General features: G+C 35.1%; 1 protein-coding gene across 1 annotated transcript in view; it reads right to left on the reverse strand.

Moving 5' to 3' along the window:
• Nucleotides 1-18129, reverse strand: part of MTA3 (metastasis associated 1 family member 3) — a 129169-nt gene that overhangs the window by 69667 nt on the left and 41373 nt on the right. The window contains 2 exon segments of the mRNA XM_030447348.1: nucleotides 1361-1460; nucleotides 10169-10271. Of these exon segments, the coding sequence (XP_030303208.1) occupies nucleotides 1361-1460; nucleotides 10169-10271 (203 nt within the window).

Raw genomic sequence — 18129 nt, forward strand, 5'->3', positions numbered from 1 at the left:
CAAAATTGTGTTGGTCCTACCAGCAAGTGTGAAACAGAACACTCATTTTGAGTATTACTGAAAAAATTGCATTTTACCACTGCCTCTACTATATTACTGTAAACCAGACTGAATAGGTTTCCTATTTAATAACCCTTGAGTACACTTGGAAAATCTAAAATATTAACTATTTTTTCTATAATACTAATGAATATATTTTATTTTAAATTTAAGAATTTCCCTACACAACCAGACCAGTTATCCATCCAGACAAGCACTGACAGCAGCACCAAGGGATTTTACTTCGAGAAAGAATGTAAATAAGTCTAATCACAGTTTGAGAGATCAATTCCCATTTCAGTCACCAGCATCTATGAATGTAAGGAATTAGCAATTCTCTACACTTTTCCGTATTCTCCTCAGTACCCATTTATGGACTCATGGCCCATAATTTTTCCAGCACCTTTTTTTTAACCTGCTGGCATTGTCTGTTGACACAAATTTTTGTGTTAACTACATTCCAAGGGCTCTCTAGCACTTTTTAAGGCAGCAGGTTAACTATTTTAAACTGCTCTGTTATTTTCATTGAGCGTCCTCTAGTTCAAATATTCAAGTATCTGCTGGTCTACTTTAGTCTTACTTATCACCATCCTGATTCTGGATGCAAATACTTAGAATACCCCAGCTGCTGTCTTTGGAAATCTCAGTCAAATTTGATTCTAATGAAATGGATTTTATTTTTTTTTCACATAGTTTTCCTGACATGCTTCCATTACTGCAGCACATCTTGTCAGCTCAGCCAACAAGAATTTACAAAAGAAAAATTTTGGTCTATAATTAATATAGTTTTAACTTTCTCTAAACGATGTAGGTGCTTATCCTACAATGAATACTTGAACAAACTAAAGAAACATCCTAAGATAACCGAAGTAAAATGTTCTTATATAAGTTGCTTACAAAGTCAGACTGCTTATAATTTATAAAATTTACGGACACAAATTCAGAAAACACAACATATTTAGATGTTTTTCAACCAGCTATATTACTACATACCTCAAATCACACTATTTATCGCTTACTCTGAATCAGCCCCAATACAATGTGTGTTATCCTCTCTGCTGTGCAAATTATCACATATAAAGATAATGTATTTAAATAGATTTCAGTGTAAAAAGTCAAGTGATTTACAGCATGATTACAACAAGCGCAGCACCAATATGTTTACGGGAAGCACACAGGTTTATCTACCATACAGGTACACAGCTTGCATGCAGGTATCTAAAGAAAAACAGGTATCTGAAGGACAGGGACTCTGAAGTAAAAGATACTGCTGAAGTCACAGATATAGGAAAAGCTGCAGGGTTTTTAGGAAGCCACCTACCAGTGTGATGTCTCGGGAAGCAGCAGCTGCACTCATGTGTAAACTGGGTTGCCTGACAGAACTACTGCAGTCCAATGCTCGAGCAAACGTGCCAACCGCACTGCAACAGAGAAACAGAAGACTGTAAATGCACAGGAAGATGGAACCTCTTTTTTAATCCCAGACTAAATCACACCTATGAAAGTGTTCTTTTAAAAATAAAAGTCAAGATGTTGTTACTCGTAAGATTTCAGATCTTTGCTAACAAAGGACAATTTGCTAGAGACAGTCACTAAACACTGCAGTAAAACATCTTACCTTCTCCCCAAAAACTAACAACCTACATACAAGAATAGCACAAAACCAAAAGATACTCAGATAATTCTATTTTACCAGTTTTTAAATGTACAACTTTCTATTAATTATGAAGTCAAAGATCCTTCTCAATCTGGGATTTACAACCATGAGTATTATTTTTAAAAGTGAAGGGCCACAACACTAAGGAATCACAACACATTTTTTACAGGGGGTTAACCATGTCTCCACGAGGAAATCAGTAACAATTATATTCACTTTAGGAATGCATGTCTCCTACTTCCATTAGTGGGGCAAAGAAAGCACATTAGCGTAGTCTAAGGTACTTTCACAATCTTTTTTTTTTTTTTTCAAGTAATACATATAATATAAATGGATCCCTCAGCATACTTATTAAAAGCATTCCAGCATATTGAAATGGCCACTTTTTTCTCAAAATGTTTACTTCCTTCTCTATTTCTGTTGAAGAATTGGACGTGACATTTATTATACTTACTAGAGAAACAAAAGTTAACTAGAGATGGAGAATTAGTGCAACAGTGACTGTTCTAAACTGCAAACTCTTCCTACATATATCACGCACAATGAAGGGAAAGATGCATAAGAGAATTTGACTGGACTTAGCATAAAATACATGAAACGAGCAAAGATGAATCAACACACTGAAAGTGTCACATTGCTGTCTACTAAAATCGTGATATCCAGCAATAAAATAATGCCATGTGGATCAAGAGTTTAACTCACTAAAGTGTATTACTGATCCTGCAGAAACTGGTAATAAAAGCTGCTATTGAAATTTTACATCAATTCTCAAACCATTGAATACTGAATACATGTTTCAGACTTGCTGCCAATAACTTCAGAGACAGAGTTAAGATTCAACAGCAGTGATTCACACACTCCAGATATTAACTGCTTGTATTTCTAAAGGTGGTGGAATAAACAAGTTACATTCAAATGTTGTTCCTCAACCTTTGTTCCCTCTTTGCAGAGATGGCAATATGTGACAAGAAGACACATGCAGATTCTATTTTCTTTTTAAAAATTTTGACAGTACATAAAACAGTATTTGTCCACAAATCAGTCTCAAGAATAAGGCTCTATTGTGAACACATTTCCTGATAGTCAGTCAACCCCTTTAAACATGTTGGCATTGATAAGGGCTAAACAGCCTTTCCTGTGATCCTTCTGTCATTACTGTTCAAATCAGAGAAGCAGCATGCAGCATGACTATCTCCCTTCTGCTGTTACCTACCAGCTTCTTCCTTTTGCATAATTAACACTATTTGTCTTTGACCATAGTTCCAAAATAAAATCAGAGCATGTTATGAAAATTAAAAGGAGTACGTCCTCACAAGTCACCCTCTAGCACATCAACATTTTTAGGGTGACTTCAGAGCCCAATAGTTTGTGAATTATGCTGCTGAGTATGTGAAGCTGAAAGTAGGACATGAATATAAAGTTAGATTTACTTTGAATATGTGATGAAGAGACAGTAATTGATGAACTTGAGTATGAGAGGATTACAATAGTCAGAGGAATGCTGCGTGGGGTACGTGAGCACAAAACAAGAACCACCATAAACCACAGTCTGCCATTTGGGAAGGAGGGAGGACAGGGTGTATGTGTGTGGCTGTATGCTAAAATCAGTCTAGCCTCGAGTTCACCTCCTCCTGGAAACTTCTGAAATTCAAAACAGTGACTTTTTTAGAAAATAAGTGTAGGAGTTCTAGAGCATTTGGCATTTAAACAGTAACTAGACTTGAACCTTAAAAGTGATTTACAGTGCACTGTACAATCTAGCCCTGCAATCCAAACCTAAATTCAATATTAATTTTATAAATAATTTAAATACGTTATTTATGGTTTTCCATTTAAAATACAGACATGAGGAACATATTGATACAAAGGTCAAACGCTTTGTCATTTTTCCTCAGGTGATTTTTCCGTAATAATATTAAATAATTACTTTTAAACTATTAAAAGGAAAAAAAGCTCCAGAAAATAAATGATGCCAACATCCAGATGAGACGCTATTGTCTTCACCTACCTGCTACCAAATTAAAAATCAGATTAAGCTAATGGAAGCTACAGTCAGTCTCTAACTACCAATTTTTTTTTTTAAACACTCTTTAACATAAATGTTCCATTAACTTGGCAAACTCCAAATAACCATTAATACTTAATTGAAAGTATATTTCATTCATTAATAACAATAAACTCATGTAACCAAAAAAAATGTGCTCAGCAAGCTAGTCATAAATTAGCTATTCAACAAGCAATTAAAGTATTGAGGCTTCAAACAGACACCACCATTACCCATGCCTCCCAAAATAAGCTAAAGCCAGAAAGCATAGAGACAATGAACTACATAGCTGGTATAGCTGGACTTTAACCACAGAATCATTAAGGCCGGAAAAGACTTCTATGATCATCAAGGATAACCATCAACCCAACACCACCATGCCAACTAAAACATGTCCTGAAGTGCAACACCTATACATTTTTCTAGCATATCGAAGAATGGTGACTCAACCACTTCCTTGGGCATCTCATTCCATTCCTAATCACTCCTTTAGTGAAGAAATTTTTCCTAATATCCACTCTAAACCTCCCCTAGAGCAACTTGAAGAGAATATCTCTTCTATCACCAGCTACTTCGGAGAAGAAACCAACCCCCACCTCACTACAACCTCCTTTCAGGTAGTTGTAAAGAGTGGTAAGGTCTCCCCTCAGCCTTCTCTTCTCCAGACTAAACAACCTCAGTTCCCTCATACACTCCACATAAGACTTGCTCTCCAGACCCCTGAGCAGCCTTCTTGTCCTTCTCTGAACTCACTCCAGCACCTCAGTGTCCTTCTTTTAGTGAGAAGCCCAAAACTGAACACAGTACCTGAGGTGCCGCCTCAGCAGCGCCGAGTACAGCGGGACAAACACTTCCCTATCTGATATCTTGATAGCAAGAACTGATGATAAACAATTGGTGATATCAGCAGAGAGATCAATCTTTGCACAGGCTGTATCAGCAAGAAGGTATTTGAGCTTTAAGGGCTAAGACCAAATGATCACAGTGTTACTTTAAACACGTTCTCCTCATTTTAATTATCTTAAAGACCAGAACCAAGAATATTCTCTCAAGGACTTAAAACACAAATTGTAGCTGACAACCATAAAATCATTAAAGAAATGAAGATAAGCTGGTGCCAGGACCTAAGACTATGAAATAAACCACAATTCATCAAAACTTGGAACGTTTATGTCCAGAAAAAAATGAGAGTGAACTCTAGGGATGAAGCAACTCATCACTGTTTAGTTGTGCTTGAGATGCAGACAATACTTCAGATTAAGTATTGACCACTGAAAACATGTTACTCCAAGCTTCTTATAAATTATGTCCAAAACAATAAAGTAATTGTTCAAATTTTTGCAGATTACTATTACTGGTAGCCAATGAAATTACGAAGCAGCAAATGCAAGAACCTGTCGTAACACATTTCTGAAGATGAAATTACCTATCAATAACTAGTTCTGAAAAGCAGCATTATTTACCAAAGAAAATCTGGAACCACTGTGATGATCCATCAGGATAAAAAGAGTCACACGTCTCCCTGGTAGCAACAGCAGTCAAGCACCAAATCAGATCCATAAAATTCTGGACCTAGGTCAGTAACTCTTTAACTTGTATGCACAAAACTCCACTTGAGACATGGATCCTTTTTCATCTGAGGATGCTTATTTTCAAGTTTTTCACTTTCATCCATTGTTTGTCTGTTTCAGTGATATAAGATGAGCAGTAGCTATACTCTGGACAAATGTAAAAACCAAACCATTTCTGTGCATGCGTGAATCCAAAAATTCAGTTTTCCTTACATATTTGCAAACTAATGAATGATACATATGTCTTGCCTCAGTTAACATTTCTGAGGAAAATAACTGTGGGTCTTTGGTGGTTTCCTTAATATTAGGAAAGCTTTTTGTTTTCCTTATTAGCACATCTAATACTACACTACAGTTCCCTACACTGTAAGTTGGAAATTGTCCTAAAAGATGACCTCTTAGACTGCTAACAGTGACAGCATTTTACAAGCAGCCAATTAATATCTGATTTCTCCTTAACAGTGGAGATATCTCATAAGCACAATATTAACTGAAGATGAAAAATACACCTCAGGCTTTAGCTACTGGAAAAAGCAAAATCTGACACAAAGAACATATTCATAATAAAATGATGCTGTTCCAGAAGACAAATTTTTCCTTGCATTTCTAAGCAACTGTCTGTATAGTGCTATGCTTCATTATTATGAGTTCAATATTTAGAGAGCGAAGAAAGATGGCGTGACAAATACGAAGTCACCTGACACTCTTATTTTCTCTCAAAGACACTCAAACTTAGGGGTGGCATTACATATAATGTCCCCTATGCACCACAACTAACCTTCAGTTTTATTACTAAATGAATAGAAATGGAATGTATATATAATGATTAACAGAAATAGAATCTGACTCATATGACTAGAGTTTAATTCACATTTATGATTTAAATAATGATCCATCCATCTCCATCCTGAAATTTCAATCACAGAGGAGATTTACAGCCTCTAAAATGCAGGTCTATGAAGAAACTGTTGCATTCTTCTTATAATGCACTAGATCAAAATATATTAAAAAAAAAAAAAAAGCAAGCTAGAAGAAATTCAGCTCCCAGTCTGAGTAAGCTGTTTTCAAATTAATTTGGCCAAGATGAAATAGAGTAACATAAAATGTACATAGGAATAAATGTGTATTGACCAAGTACAACAGACACCCAGAAACACAGGGTTTTTTGATACTCCTAGTAAACTCGGTGTGAAATGTTTTTCCTTTTTATTGCCAGACCATCTGCCTACCATTAGATGCTATAATACACCTTGCTAACAAACAACTAGTTCTGCAAGTGTAGTACTGACATACTTTTCAACATCTTTACCACATAAATTTATGTTGCAATCCTATCATTAAATTTCCTTACTACCTCTTACTTCTCACCACCTAAACAGAATCAATCCAGAAGCACACAACTGCTAAAGCTTTCACACCAGTGACTTTCATATTTATGTCCATTTAGAAGCTTTAGGGGTCTTACCCACTACCAGTGACTACACTGAATTATGCTGCAAGGAGGGAGGGATTACTATTTGAGCACAATTTCAAATATTTTTACTTGCTGTTCTCAGTCAGGAAGTGTATTCTTTTCCTCAGTGTGATGAAAACCACATTGCTAGTTGAAGCAGCATTGTGTTTCCTCCCTCGATGTAAGATAAATACATGTAGCAAATAAACCTCCGTATACCATAAGAACTTACAACTAAATCAATAGAAACCAACAGAAAATTAATATAATCTCTTAGAGAAAATCTTAAAGTGGAAAAAACTATGGGAAGGACTGAGCTCTAACTCAAAATTACTAACATGTGATTTTCCATTCTTCTGTGATTTTATATTAAAAAATAAGCAGGCATTCAAATGAAGAGAAATATATTACATTAGCCAGAGGTATGCAATGCCTTTTTAATTTCAAAGTAATAAAACAACAAAATTTTAAGGGTTTTACGAGATGAAATGTTTTCAGGCTATTTTAATTAGTCTTCAAAATAAGCTGGGGCAACAAACATCTGGAAAATAGCTTGATTTAAAGATATATTTCTTGCGGAAGGCTATGTTGATTATCTAGTTAGATTAAACAAATAAAATGAAGTTAACTGTTTCACTGCATCATAAACTACATAAAAGTAACTACAATGTACCAAAAACTTTTAATTTAATGAATTATAGACCAAGTTAGCAGACAGAAAGAAAATGAAAAAACCAAAAGGGTCAGGTCTAGAGATCTCAGAATCTGTCCAGATCGAGTTTGAGTCTGGTCAGGATAATTTTTGACTCTTTGACAAAAAAAAAAAAAGCAGGACTATTATGTTATGAACACAACACAAGAGTTTCTACATGCTAATACTATGCAATTTGTTAGAATTGTAGAGTTAGAAAGAGAACATGGGATCTCACAAGGAAAAAAAATATGTCTTGCATATGACTGGACAAAACAGGGTGCATCTTTACTGGTTTTAGTTCAAACCTAGAATGGACTTTCAAAACTATGTCACCAGCATCTTTGTCCACTGCACTTTAACCAACATTGAAAGGTATCTTGTAGCATGCAAACTGAAGTTATGTTAAATTAAACAGTAGTTCCACATACTTCTAGCTATTTAATCCACAGGACCAGATTAGAGTTAGTCTTAAAGTAAAACTGCTCAAAATGTGTATAGTGTGGATGCTAAACATTTCAATTCTACCAATCCTCTTCTAGAGTATTTTACTATTTGCCAGTGTGGACAGATTTCAGCTCCTGATGCAGCTTCTCAGAGTCCTGTTCTTGAAAGTTAAGTAGACACAGAGTAACATTTGCCAAAAGACACTACAAAAAAAACCAAACCAAACCAAACAAAAAAAACCCAAAACAAAACAAAACAGAAAAAAAACAAAACCCCACACCACAAAAAACAAAACAAAGCAAAAAACAAAACACCAAAACAAACAAAGAAAAAACAACCCAAAAAACCCAACCTGGCTGATGAAGCTTAATCTTATTTGAGAGGTGTAGAAAATGGTGCTGGAATTCACAATGCCATAACAACATGACCCAAAAAACAAGCTCAACATCAGAACCAATTAGTTTGGTGCCTCAAGCCTTTCCTAACAAATTCTTGTTAGTTGAAGCTAGAGGGCCCCTGCTCAAATTATGCTTTGGTGGCAGCAGTAAGGTACTTTCATGATTTGTAAACCTACAATCAAGAAAGACTACCTGGGGAGCTCAAACTTAGAGATCTTTCAAAATCTCCACAGATTTTACCTTGATATCCAGCAGATTACCACATCCTAGGTCTTAGTGACATGCAGAGACTGACTAAACATACAAACTTAGAAAAGTTGTCTATCCTACCAGAGACATTAAACAAAACTTTTAAGACTGGTAAACTGCATGCTCTATGTAAAATGAAAATGTTCTTGCAAATGGGCAATACAAATAGAGAAAGAGAGTGTTTAAACACTTTTTTAAGAATCAAACGAGCATGCTTGTGTGATTGAAAAAGCTAAAGCCTCCCAGGAGAAAAGCAACTCTTCACCTTAGATTCAGCATGTAAAGGGAATGATGTGAAAAACGCTTTTAAAATTTCAAATACAGATAGCACACACACATTTAACCAAAAAACCACATATAGGAAAGCATTCAGGAAAAAGCTCTTATTGTCAGAATTTCAAATTAGCAAAACTGAACATAACTTCCAGGAACCACAGAAACATCATTCTCACTGGAAATCAAGGCAGCACAGCCAATACCCAGCGAACAGCAGTTAGGCCACAGTCGAAATATCATCTGAGTCTGTAAGCACAGTTGAACAGTTCATATCACCAATGCCAAGTACCTTTTAATGGTCTAGTAAAATAAAAACCTTTACATGCAAGCACACAACATAGTGAATTTAAAGCTGCCATAATCAACACAGAGCTCTTTGTCAGAAATCGGTGAAAGTTTGTCTTAGATGCACTTAATGCAAGAGAACTGTGATCTTGCAGCCTGTGAATATAGGCATATAGGAGCCTGGAGTCAGCTCCAGTCAGTTCAAAAGCAGCTTGCAAATATGCATTGAATTTTGCAGAAGAACATCTCAGTAACACCTGATTGCAGAGGATCATTCCTGACTGCCTACCACAAGATCTTGGATAGCTACAATTTGTTATGTCCAAGACCCATTCCCTAAGTAACAAACTTTTTTTACAGGAATCTACCAACTTCTAAACAAACACAGTCTTGGGCAGAGCACAGCATTACACATGATGTCTTAAGAAAGGGGACAAAGAAGAATGTTTTTCTCTAATATTTTCATTTATTCTCTGTCAGTTCCCAGTAGGCTGCTTAGTAGGATGCTCATCTGGGAGCATTTTCAGCTTCCCAGTGTATTAATTCAGCTCACCAAAATAGCTGCAAAATGGGGAGTGGAGGGATGTGAAGGCAACAAATGAACTCTTCAAAAATGTACATAATCTTCACACAGATTTTGTTTTTCAGGGTCCCCATAATGGTATATTCATATATATCCAGGTATTATATCACTGGTGACTAAAGTAGTTCTCTTTTCTGAGTTCTGTTCTATGGAGCATCTACCAGGCACTGTAATCTTCTGAGCAGATGCATGTTCACATCCATAGCCCTCTGGCTTGCTTGAAAATTCAGAGACATGCAATTTTTACTATTGTATAGACAGGATACAGCATTATAAAGTGCTCACTCTCTTTTTCTCTTCTGTATCGGTAGCTTCAATAAATAAGCAGAAGACTATGGTCTGATTTTCTCTTTTAGCTAACTGTGGGAAAAAGATGGCAAAATGGCAAACAAGTTGAGTAATGCAATATAGGGAAATAAATAGTAAGTAGAAAAAGGAAAAGGAATTTTTTTTCATTAGAGGATTTTAATCTTACCGTGCTACAACTAAAAACTGGTCAATCTGACGGTCAGTAAGGGGGCTATCTGGATCCCATACTTTTACTTCCAGCTTTGCCTGTTCTCTGTCATCTAATTCTCCTGTCAAAAGGTAGATGGGACAAAACACTTATTACTCACAATGTTTTTCTCTGTGTATTTCTTATACTATGTTTAAAAGAGACATGTTTAAACACAAACACAGTACTTAACAATCAGCAGTTTTCATTTAAATTCCATAATACAGTGTGAGTAAAATATCTTCCCTTAACATGAGCATCTCAATTTAAGGAAGCATTCTTCGGAGATGAAGTATCAAAGAAGGTTAACAAAATGGGGTCATAAATTTGAAACTGTAACTCATGTGAACAATATTTATTAAATTGCTTCTCAACAATATCAAACTTTCTGTTTCTCTTAAGCCATATTAGAATTAATTTTACACTTAATCATATTTCACCATACTATCCAATTTGTATTCTACCTGCCAAAGCAATAATCATTATGAAAAAATCCTACTACATTTTTTCCAGCTTTTGCTTTCAGCCACTGCTTTACCTGTACTATTAACAGAAACCATACTATTAAAATTTTGAGTATGTTGACTGGTTATATCATCTTACAAAATAACATGTAAGGTTACAACACACAAAAGTTACTACATACTACATCATGATTTCCCAGCTCCACTTGTCTGAACAGTGTACATGGTAAAAACAATGGTGGCAGTTCCAGAAATTTGATTTGCCTGTATTCAGCATTAAGAGGCTGCTATTTGTACTGCTTGGAAGAACAGTGAAAAGTGAAGATACTACAATGATTCATGTTCATACAGAAGCCTAAATCTTGGCTTGAGTACCATAGCAATAATTTCTGCTACAAAAATGAGAAACATTACAGAGGCTGATAAGGCAGCTAAGACATTCTACCAGTATGGGAAGATTTACCTATGGGATGTGGCCAGCACATTTCAGGCCACAACAGTCAATAAGAGCAAAGTTGGAATTGTCTTTTGGTATTTTAGAACACAAACATGTTCTTCCTTTGTTGAACATGTGAAGAAACTCCAAACATTAATTCAGAAGCCAGTACTTTTTTTATGAGGTACTAGATAAATAAAAATCTGTCCTCAAATACAGCCATTCCACTGAAAATCCATGCTGTGTGGGTACCTCTCTGACCACACAGTAGATGACTTCAGTTGTTGCTGGTTCTTACAACAAAACAAGAACAGCTGGTCTAAACATGCATAGTATCACCAAGACATGAAATAACCCATGCACTTAACAGTCTGGAAGATCTTCTGAAATCTAGTCATACATGGCAAGCTTCTCTAGCACATTCATTCTGGAAGGGAATGAGAATGTTGTATATATATTTGTCCCTACCAAATTCAAAAGTTAAAGCTGCACCATGCTGCCTAAGTAATGTTGCAGGAAGAAATCTCAGTTGTGTTTTCAAAAAATGAAAGCAAATTGCTTTCTTCTGATAAACAGGCAAGAAAGACTTGATTCTGTTTAAGATAATTCACACCCAGTACTGAAGACAAACTGTTAATTTCTGGCAATTTTGAGTAGAATTTTACGTCTATAAACTTATTCAATGGATTAGACACTTGTCAATACATTCATTTTTTTCCATCTGTGACAGACACATTGTGGGTGATGTTCTACATTTTATAAATAATCTCTCAGCACTTCAATCTGTTAATATATAGTTTTGGAATATCTTTCATGTTAGTTAACTGTTTCAGGACATCATATCCTGGAGATCAGCATTGCAGGTATGACAAAACCCAATACTCAGGCATGGCATACTTCTCAAAAAAAAAAAGAAAAAAAAAAAAAAAAAAAAAAAAAAAAGAAAAAAAAAAAGAAAAAATCATACAAGCACAGCACAAGTACTCAACCAAAGTATGTTAACCTCCTGAATCAAGTTGGCAAAAAATATGAAAGAAATTGCAATACTACATCTTACTTAAATTAGAAATAAACAATTCCTATGCAAAATGTCATTGTAACTGCTAATAGGTAAACCTGACAAACAGTATTTTGTAATGGCAGTAGACAGAAACAGGATATGAGCAATGGCATAGCTACATTAAAAGATTCCAAACACTTATAATGTAATATTTGCAGTATTAAATATTACTGCAACAACAGTGGATAAGTTTTCAAAAGATACCTGGTTGCTGCCAAAGTGAACTTATAACAAAATACTTCATTCCTGGTCTTTCACTTACATGGCAGGATATTATCTATAGAAAGTAACCTAAACAGATCAAATTATGAAGGCAGTCAAGTGGTAGTGGAGAAATCTTTGAAAAGTTTATTTCAGCAATAAAAACTCTGTATACTTCCTTTGAATATGCTGAGAGAATCATTATAGCAGGATTTCACAAGTTAAAAACAGGTCTTCTTTCCAGAGTTCTTCTTCCAAAACAGTAATGACAAAAAATCCTAAAAAATTTCCTTTTTAACATATAAAAAAAAAAAAAAAATTTCCTTGAGCTGTCTTGTCCTGGTTAATCATTATCCTATAGGATTTTTAACATCGGAGACCTTTCAAGACTTGAATGCAATTTCTGTTGACAACTCTACATTTATTTATCTTTCACATCGCTGAATTTAACACAGGACTTCCACAGACATTCAGACTGAACAGGTATTGAAGCTGCCAAAATATTAATTCCTTAGACTGCAATTTCAGTCAGTCATTTCAAGCAAAGGAAAGCAGGAGCTGTCTCCCACAAACAAATGGAACAAAATTTTTACAAAACAGAAGTAGACCAAATGCAACTTTTAACTGAATGCAATTAGATGAACTACAAGAAATTGAAGATGTACTCAGTCTTCCATACTTCACTTCCTGCATATAAATATACCCAAAGGTACATTAGATTTAGTGTAACTCTGTGTTCCTCTTGTAACATACACACTAAAAGAAAGTAATTTGCAATGTGAACATTTTCTTCAAGCAAAATTCTATTTTACAGATATATAAGTATGCTACACTACTGTATCCTTTTAAGAAACTGAAATATGAAATCAATAAAAATTGGATATTTAAAAAATGGTTTTCAGGGAAACAATGCCAATCTCACTTTTAATGGCAAACAGTTGATGAGGTATCTGATTGAAAAACTGCCAGAACAGTTTCAGGGACTTCTCAGGTACAGTGTCATATTTTTGTATGTTGCATAATTTGAACTATTTTTCAAAATCCCTTTCTCAAGCAATTTAGCTGTCACTTCAATCCTAACTTATAAACAAAACACCTGCAATGCTCAGCTTTAAGTAAATCCATCTTTCATGACATGAAAAAGAGTTACCAGCTGCTGTGTCTTAAATCACACAGAGTAGAATATTTGTAGTTGTGATTTTTTTGGTCATAGCAAAAGGCAGGAGTATTCATGGACAGCAGATCAAGTCTGTGCCACAGTGTTCCTTGTACTATGGAAATTCATTCATTCAGGGCTTGTTTTATTCTCTTGAAATCAGCCAAGAGTTTTGACTCATACATTAACTGCCCACTCATCTACAGGTAAGAAAAATAACATCACATTGGATTTTCTTATACTGTCTAGCTATGGACAACATTCCAGGCATGAAGCCTGTCTAAAGTAAAATCTAAGCTTTCTCCTTCAGTGAGAAGTTCATTAGCTCCCCTCTAAAACAGTCAGTATATTAATTCTGTATAAAATTAATTATAGATTCACACAGAGAGGTTAATTACCACAAAATATCACACGGCTTTTGTCAAACAACTGATGGAGAGGAACATGCACAGTTAAACTGAGAAAGCAGGTTACAAAATGTTAAAGTAATTGCCATTGGGAAAAGGAGTTTTACATGAAGTATAAAAGGAGACATCTTTCAGATGGGTAAACAAACTTCTGTCTACTGACATTTAATGAGTTCAACCCTGCATTAACTGAATTCATGGTAAACAGCTAACTGATTGCTGGTCTTAAACAAGAGAAATCACAGTCCATCTCACTATAAAAGTTCTGTGGACATTAAACTCTTATTACTCCTTTTTTTAAAATAAACTGTGATTCCCACCAGTATTGATAATAAGAATCATCCAGGAAAACAATTTAAAAAACTTAAGAACCAGAACCAAATTAGATTCAAGTAACTTCTCTGATTACAATACCATGAGAAAGCTTGTATTATTTTAAAAGCTTAAGCAAAAAGAAAATTATCTTTTTACCTTTCAATTGCATTATGATTCCCCCCTTAACTTGCCCTACAGCTGTAGGGTTGATTTCAGTTTGTCGTTCAGACAATGAACTGTATCTTTTACACCTATATTATAGTAAAACTGAATTTATGAACATAACAGAAACGAAAACCAGACTATTTGAAGATTACATAGAGACTCTACAAGGTGACACAAGCCTATTTTTGTCTACAGCAATTTAAACTGCTACTGAGCATTTTCCAAGCAAATAAAACATGCACACTCTAGTCACCTCCTACCCCAAAGAGTGCTGGTTTATTTAAAAAAAAAAAATTTCAGTCAATTTTAACTCCAAATTCCCTTTCAAATTAGAATGGCCTCCAACTCCACTGACCTTAGAGATCTCACAGTCTTAAGAGTGCTGATAAATCAACCAGGGATGACCAAAAGACAAGACCTCACAAAGCACTCAAAAGAACAACTTTGATTCATCATGTTCTAAATTCCTGGAAAAAATAGAAAGAATCACAACTGGGCTCAGAATAAACTAAACTATAACTGCACAGTCATAACACACTTTCCATAGGGCTGCCCCAAGAGTGGTTGGCCTATGGGAATGCTCAGTGCTGGAGCAAAGGCACAAAAAAGGAGGCTGCCTCTTTCACAAAGCCCTGCAGGGCACTAATGCAAGCAGGAATGTCCATGACTGAAACAACATGGAGACATAATATCCCAAAAACGATACCATTCCTTGCTTTATAGTCCTTATATTACATCACATTTAGGTAGAAACCCCATTGTTACAGAAACGAAATAATAAAAAGTCCTTCCATTTTAGTGTTTTATGGCAACTCTGAAGGTAAAGACCAAAAATAATATTGCATAAAACTGCAAGGTCACCTTCAGTTCAAAGGCAAGTACAAGTATTCAGCGAATGGAAAAATACCCTTTATTTTGCACTTGGCTTCTTATACTTCTTTGGTATCTGTGAATAAACCTGTACAATGTGACTTACACCATGATTCCCTGCCCCTCACACCTATTTTATTTTTTTATTTATTTTTTTTTTTTGTTAATAGACACTGCACACTGCTCTTGCACCTATTCCTATCTGGATACAGAAAGATTGCAACATTTTTTTCTGAATTCCTGTAATAACAACACACAAGGTAACACAGTTTTCATGTAACACAGTGAAAATGATTCTGCATATACATAACAATAGTGCCATACTACATAAGAATATTAACAATACTAAACATTCTTCCTTTGGAAAGAGAGATACCATAAGGCACCAACACTGTATTCTTAAAAAAAACCAAAGAACTCTTCCCCCCCCCCCACTCCCCAACCCACTAAATTAAAATGAAATCTCTAATCCTGCAATTTTTTTTACATAAATTCACTTTTCTAAGGTAAATTCACTTTTCTAAAGGTAAACATTACTATTAATTTGCCAATTTAAACAAAACAATTTAGAATATAACCTTTTCTTTAGGATTAAATGTATTTTGACTTATTCAAGTCTAAAATCCACATCTCATCTTTATCTGATTTCTTTTTCATCCTCTACAAAAAAAACTTATAAGAAAAAAATCAGACTTACAATAGGACAGCAGAGGAAAAAAAGAAATGTGAACCTACAGTGAGTCCACTTAGGGCAAAGTTACTGAGGTAGAAAAAACCAAAGTCAATGAAACCTTAAGAGGATGCTGCTTGAAAGGCTATTTGAGCACTCACTGTGATACATTATTTGGAATAATAAGCACATCCACAGGATACAATAAATACTTCTACCCTTCATAAGACTGACTACCTGACAGAACCCATTTAGTATTTGAACAATCTCAGCCAAGGCTCTATAGATATTTCTAGTAAAGAAATTTTTCCAACAGCAATCACACACAACCAGCAGGAATTCATTACTCTCTTGTTATGAACACTACAACTCCAAGTGGCTTTTTTGGGGGAACGAAGTAAACCTGAGATAAGCAGATCTGTCACTCACCCAGTCCCCAGAGAGAACCTGAATAACACACTTCAGCTATTCAACAATCTTTTTAAGATATACTTGTTCAACAGCATGATTTCCAACTCTTAATCTATCATTTGTTAATACAAACTTTGTGAATGGTAAGTGAAGCTCAGGAATTTCCATTGCCACATTACAGAAGTACACTATAGTTACAGTAAAGATGTATGAGCCAACCTAACCTTTGTAGTGGCTTCTTTCATCAAAATTGCATGGCACTTAATACCTTAATAATGAATAGTACTGAAAGGCAAAAAATATTTTAAAATAACATTACTGAAAAAACTTCATAAAACACTGCAAAGCTTCCAAATACCTAACAGAGCTTCTGTAATACATGTGGCTGCAGCCCTACACTACAGATTTATCTTGCACCTGCAAGGTCAGGCAGAAGTAAATGAAGCCTTTATTGAAAAGGGGCACAAAGAGGCCATTCACAAGAGCTGTGTTTTGTTTAATTTAAACTGATAAAACATGCCTTTAATTGCCCAGCACATAAGTCACTAAGTCCCTAGTAGAGAAATTGGCACAACTGATGCAGAGGACATTCTAATCCTCTAAATTAAATCCTCACAAACAACATTGTAAAGAGTATTTTCTATTTGTGATCACACATTTTACAGTTAATTTTGAAAGATTTACACCACTGAGTGTAATAACAAGAAAAAAAAAACACTACCAGTTGGACAAGTGACTACCATATTTAAATTTGTTAAACCTCAAGAAAAAGCTACTTATTTTAGAAGTTATTATAGAAAAACCTATTGTGGTAACTCAGAGTCAAAAGTGCAACAACAGAAACTCCATAACAAAGTATATTTGCGTACACATAAAAGAGTTTTATTCTGGTTTATTAATTGTGGAGAATAATCTAATGTAACCTTAAACATTCTGTGATCTGTTCTAAATATTCCTCTTCAGCAGAGATGAATCAAGTCTAAGCCACGTTCTTCTGTTCAGTTCTTCTACTCTGAACCTAAGGGTTAGTCTTACAGGGTTAGCACAATCATACATTTTCTGTTTCATATTCTATGCAAGTTTCCAGAAGTGGGAATTTCTGAATTGGTTTGTTCTTTTTTTTCCCCCCATTCATTCCTTCTTAAAACTGTATTAAAATAGAAAGCCATTATCTTTCAGTTAAACCAACTGCCCTCAAAGATTTTTCTCTGCTTCTGGCCTATTTTGACTGGAATTTTTAAATGATTTTTTATTTGGCTGCTAACTTAGAACATTTTTCTGAGAACTTTGATGTTTCAATGCATTTCACACAAAACTCAGTGCAATAGATTTCTACAAGGCATCTTTCGAAAGAAAATGCAAGTTAGGAATAAACATTTTCTTTTATACTTTTTCCTGAAGGTAGTAGTTCTGGTACTGGAATCTGGGCTTTGTTTTCTGCTGTCTGGATACCCATGGGGTCATCTTGAATTGACAGAAAATCTGGTTTCAGACAACAAACCATGAACATTTAAATTGCAGGATGCAGAACAAAAGGGGTGTGCAAGCTGCTACTCAAACAAGTTCTTCCACCCCATCCAAAGAAGTACTTCACAGCAGACAGCTTTCCCCTGACAATCTTTTCCTCCCCTGCCAACATACAGCCCATGGAAGAGCCTGAAGCTGCTGCTGTTGTCACCTTCTGCATGCACAGGAAAAGCAATTCTTTCTCTGATCACTATAGCTATGGAACAGTTTTAAACTAAACAGGTTTTAATCCACTGATTTTTTTCTCATAATTGCAGT

Source organism: Calypte anna, chromosome 3, assembly GCF_003957555.1.
Source record: "Calypte anna isolate BGI_N300 chromosome 3, bCalAnn1_v1.p, whole genome shotgun sequence".
NCBI lineage: Eukaryota > Metazoa > Chordata > Aves > Apodiformes > Trochilidae > Calypte > Calypte anna.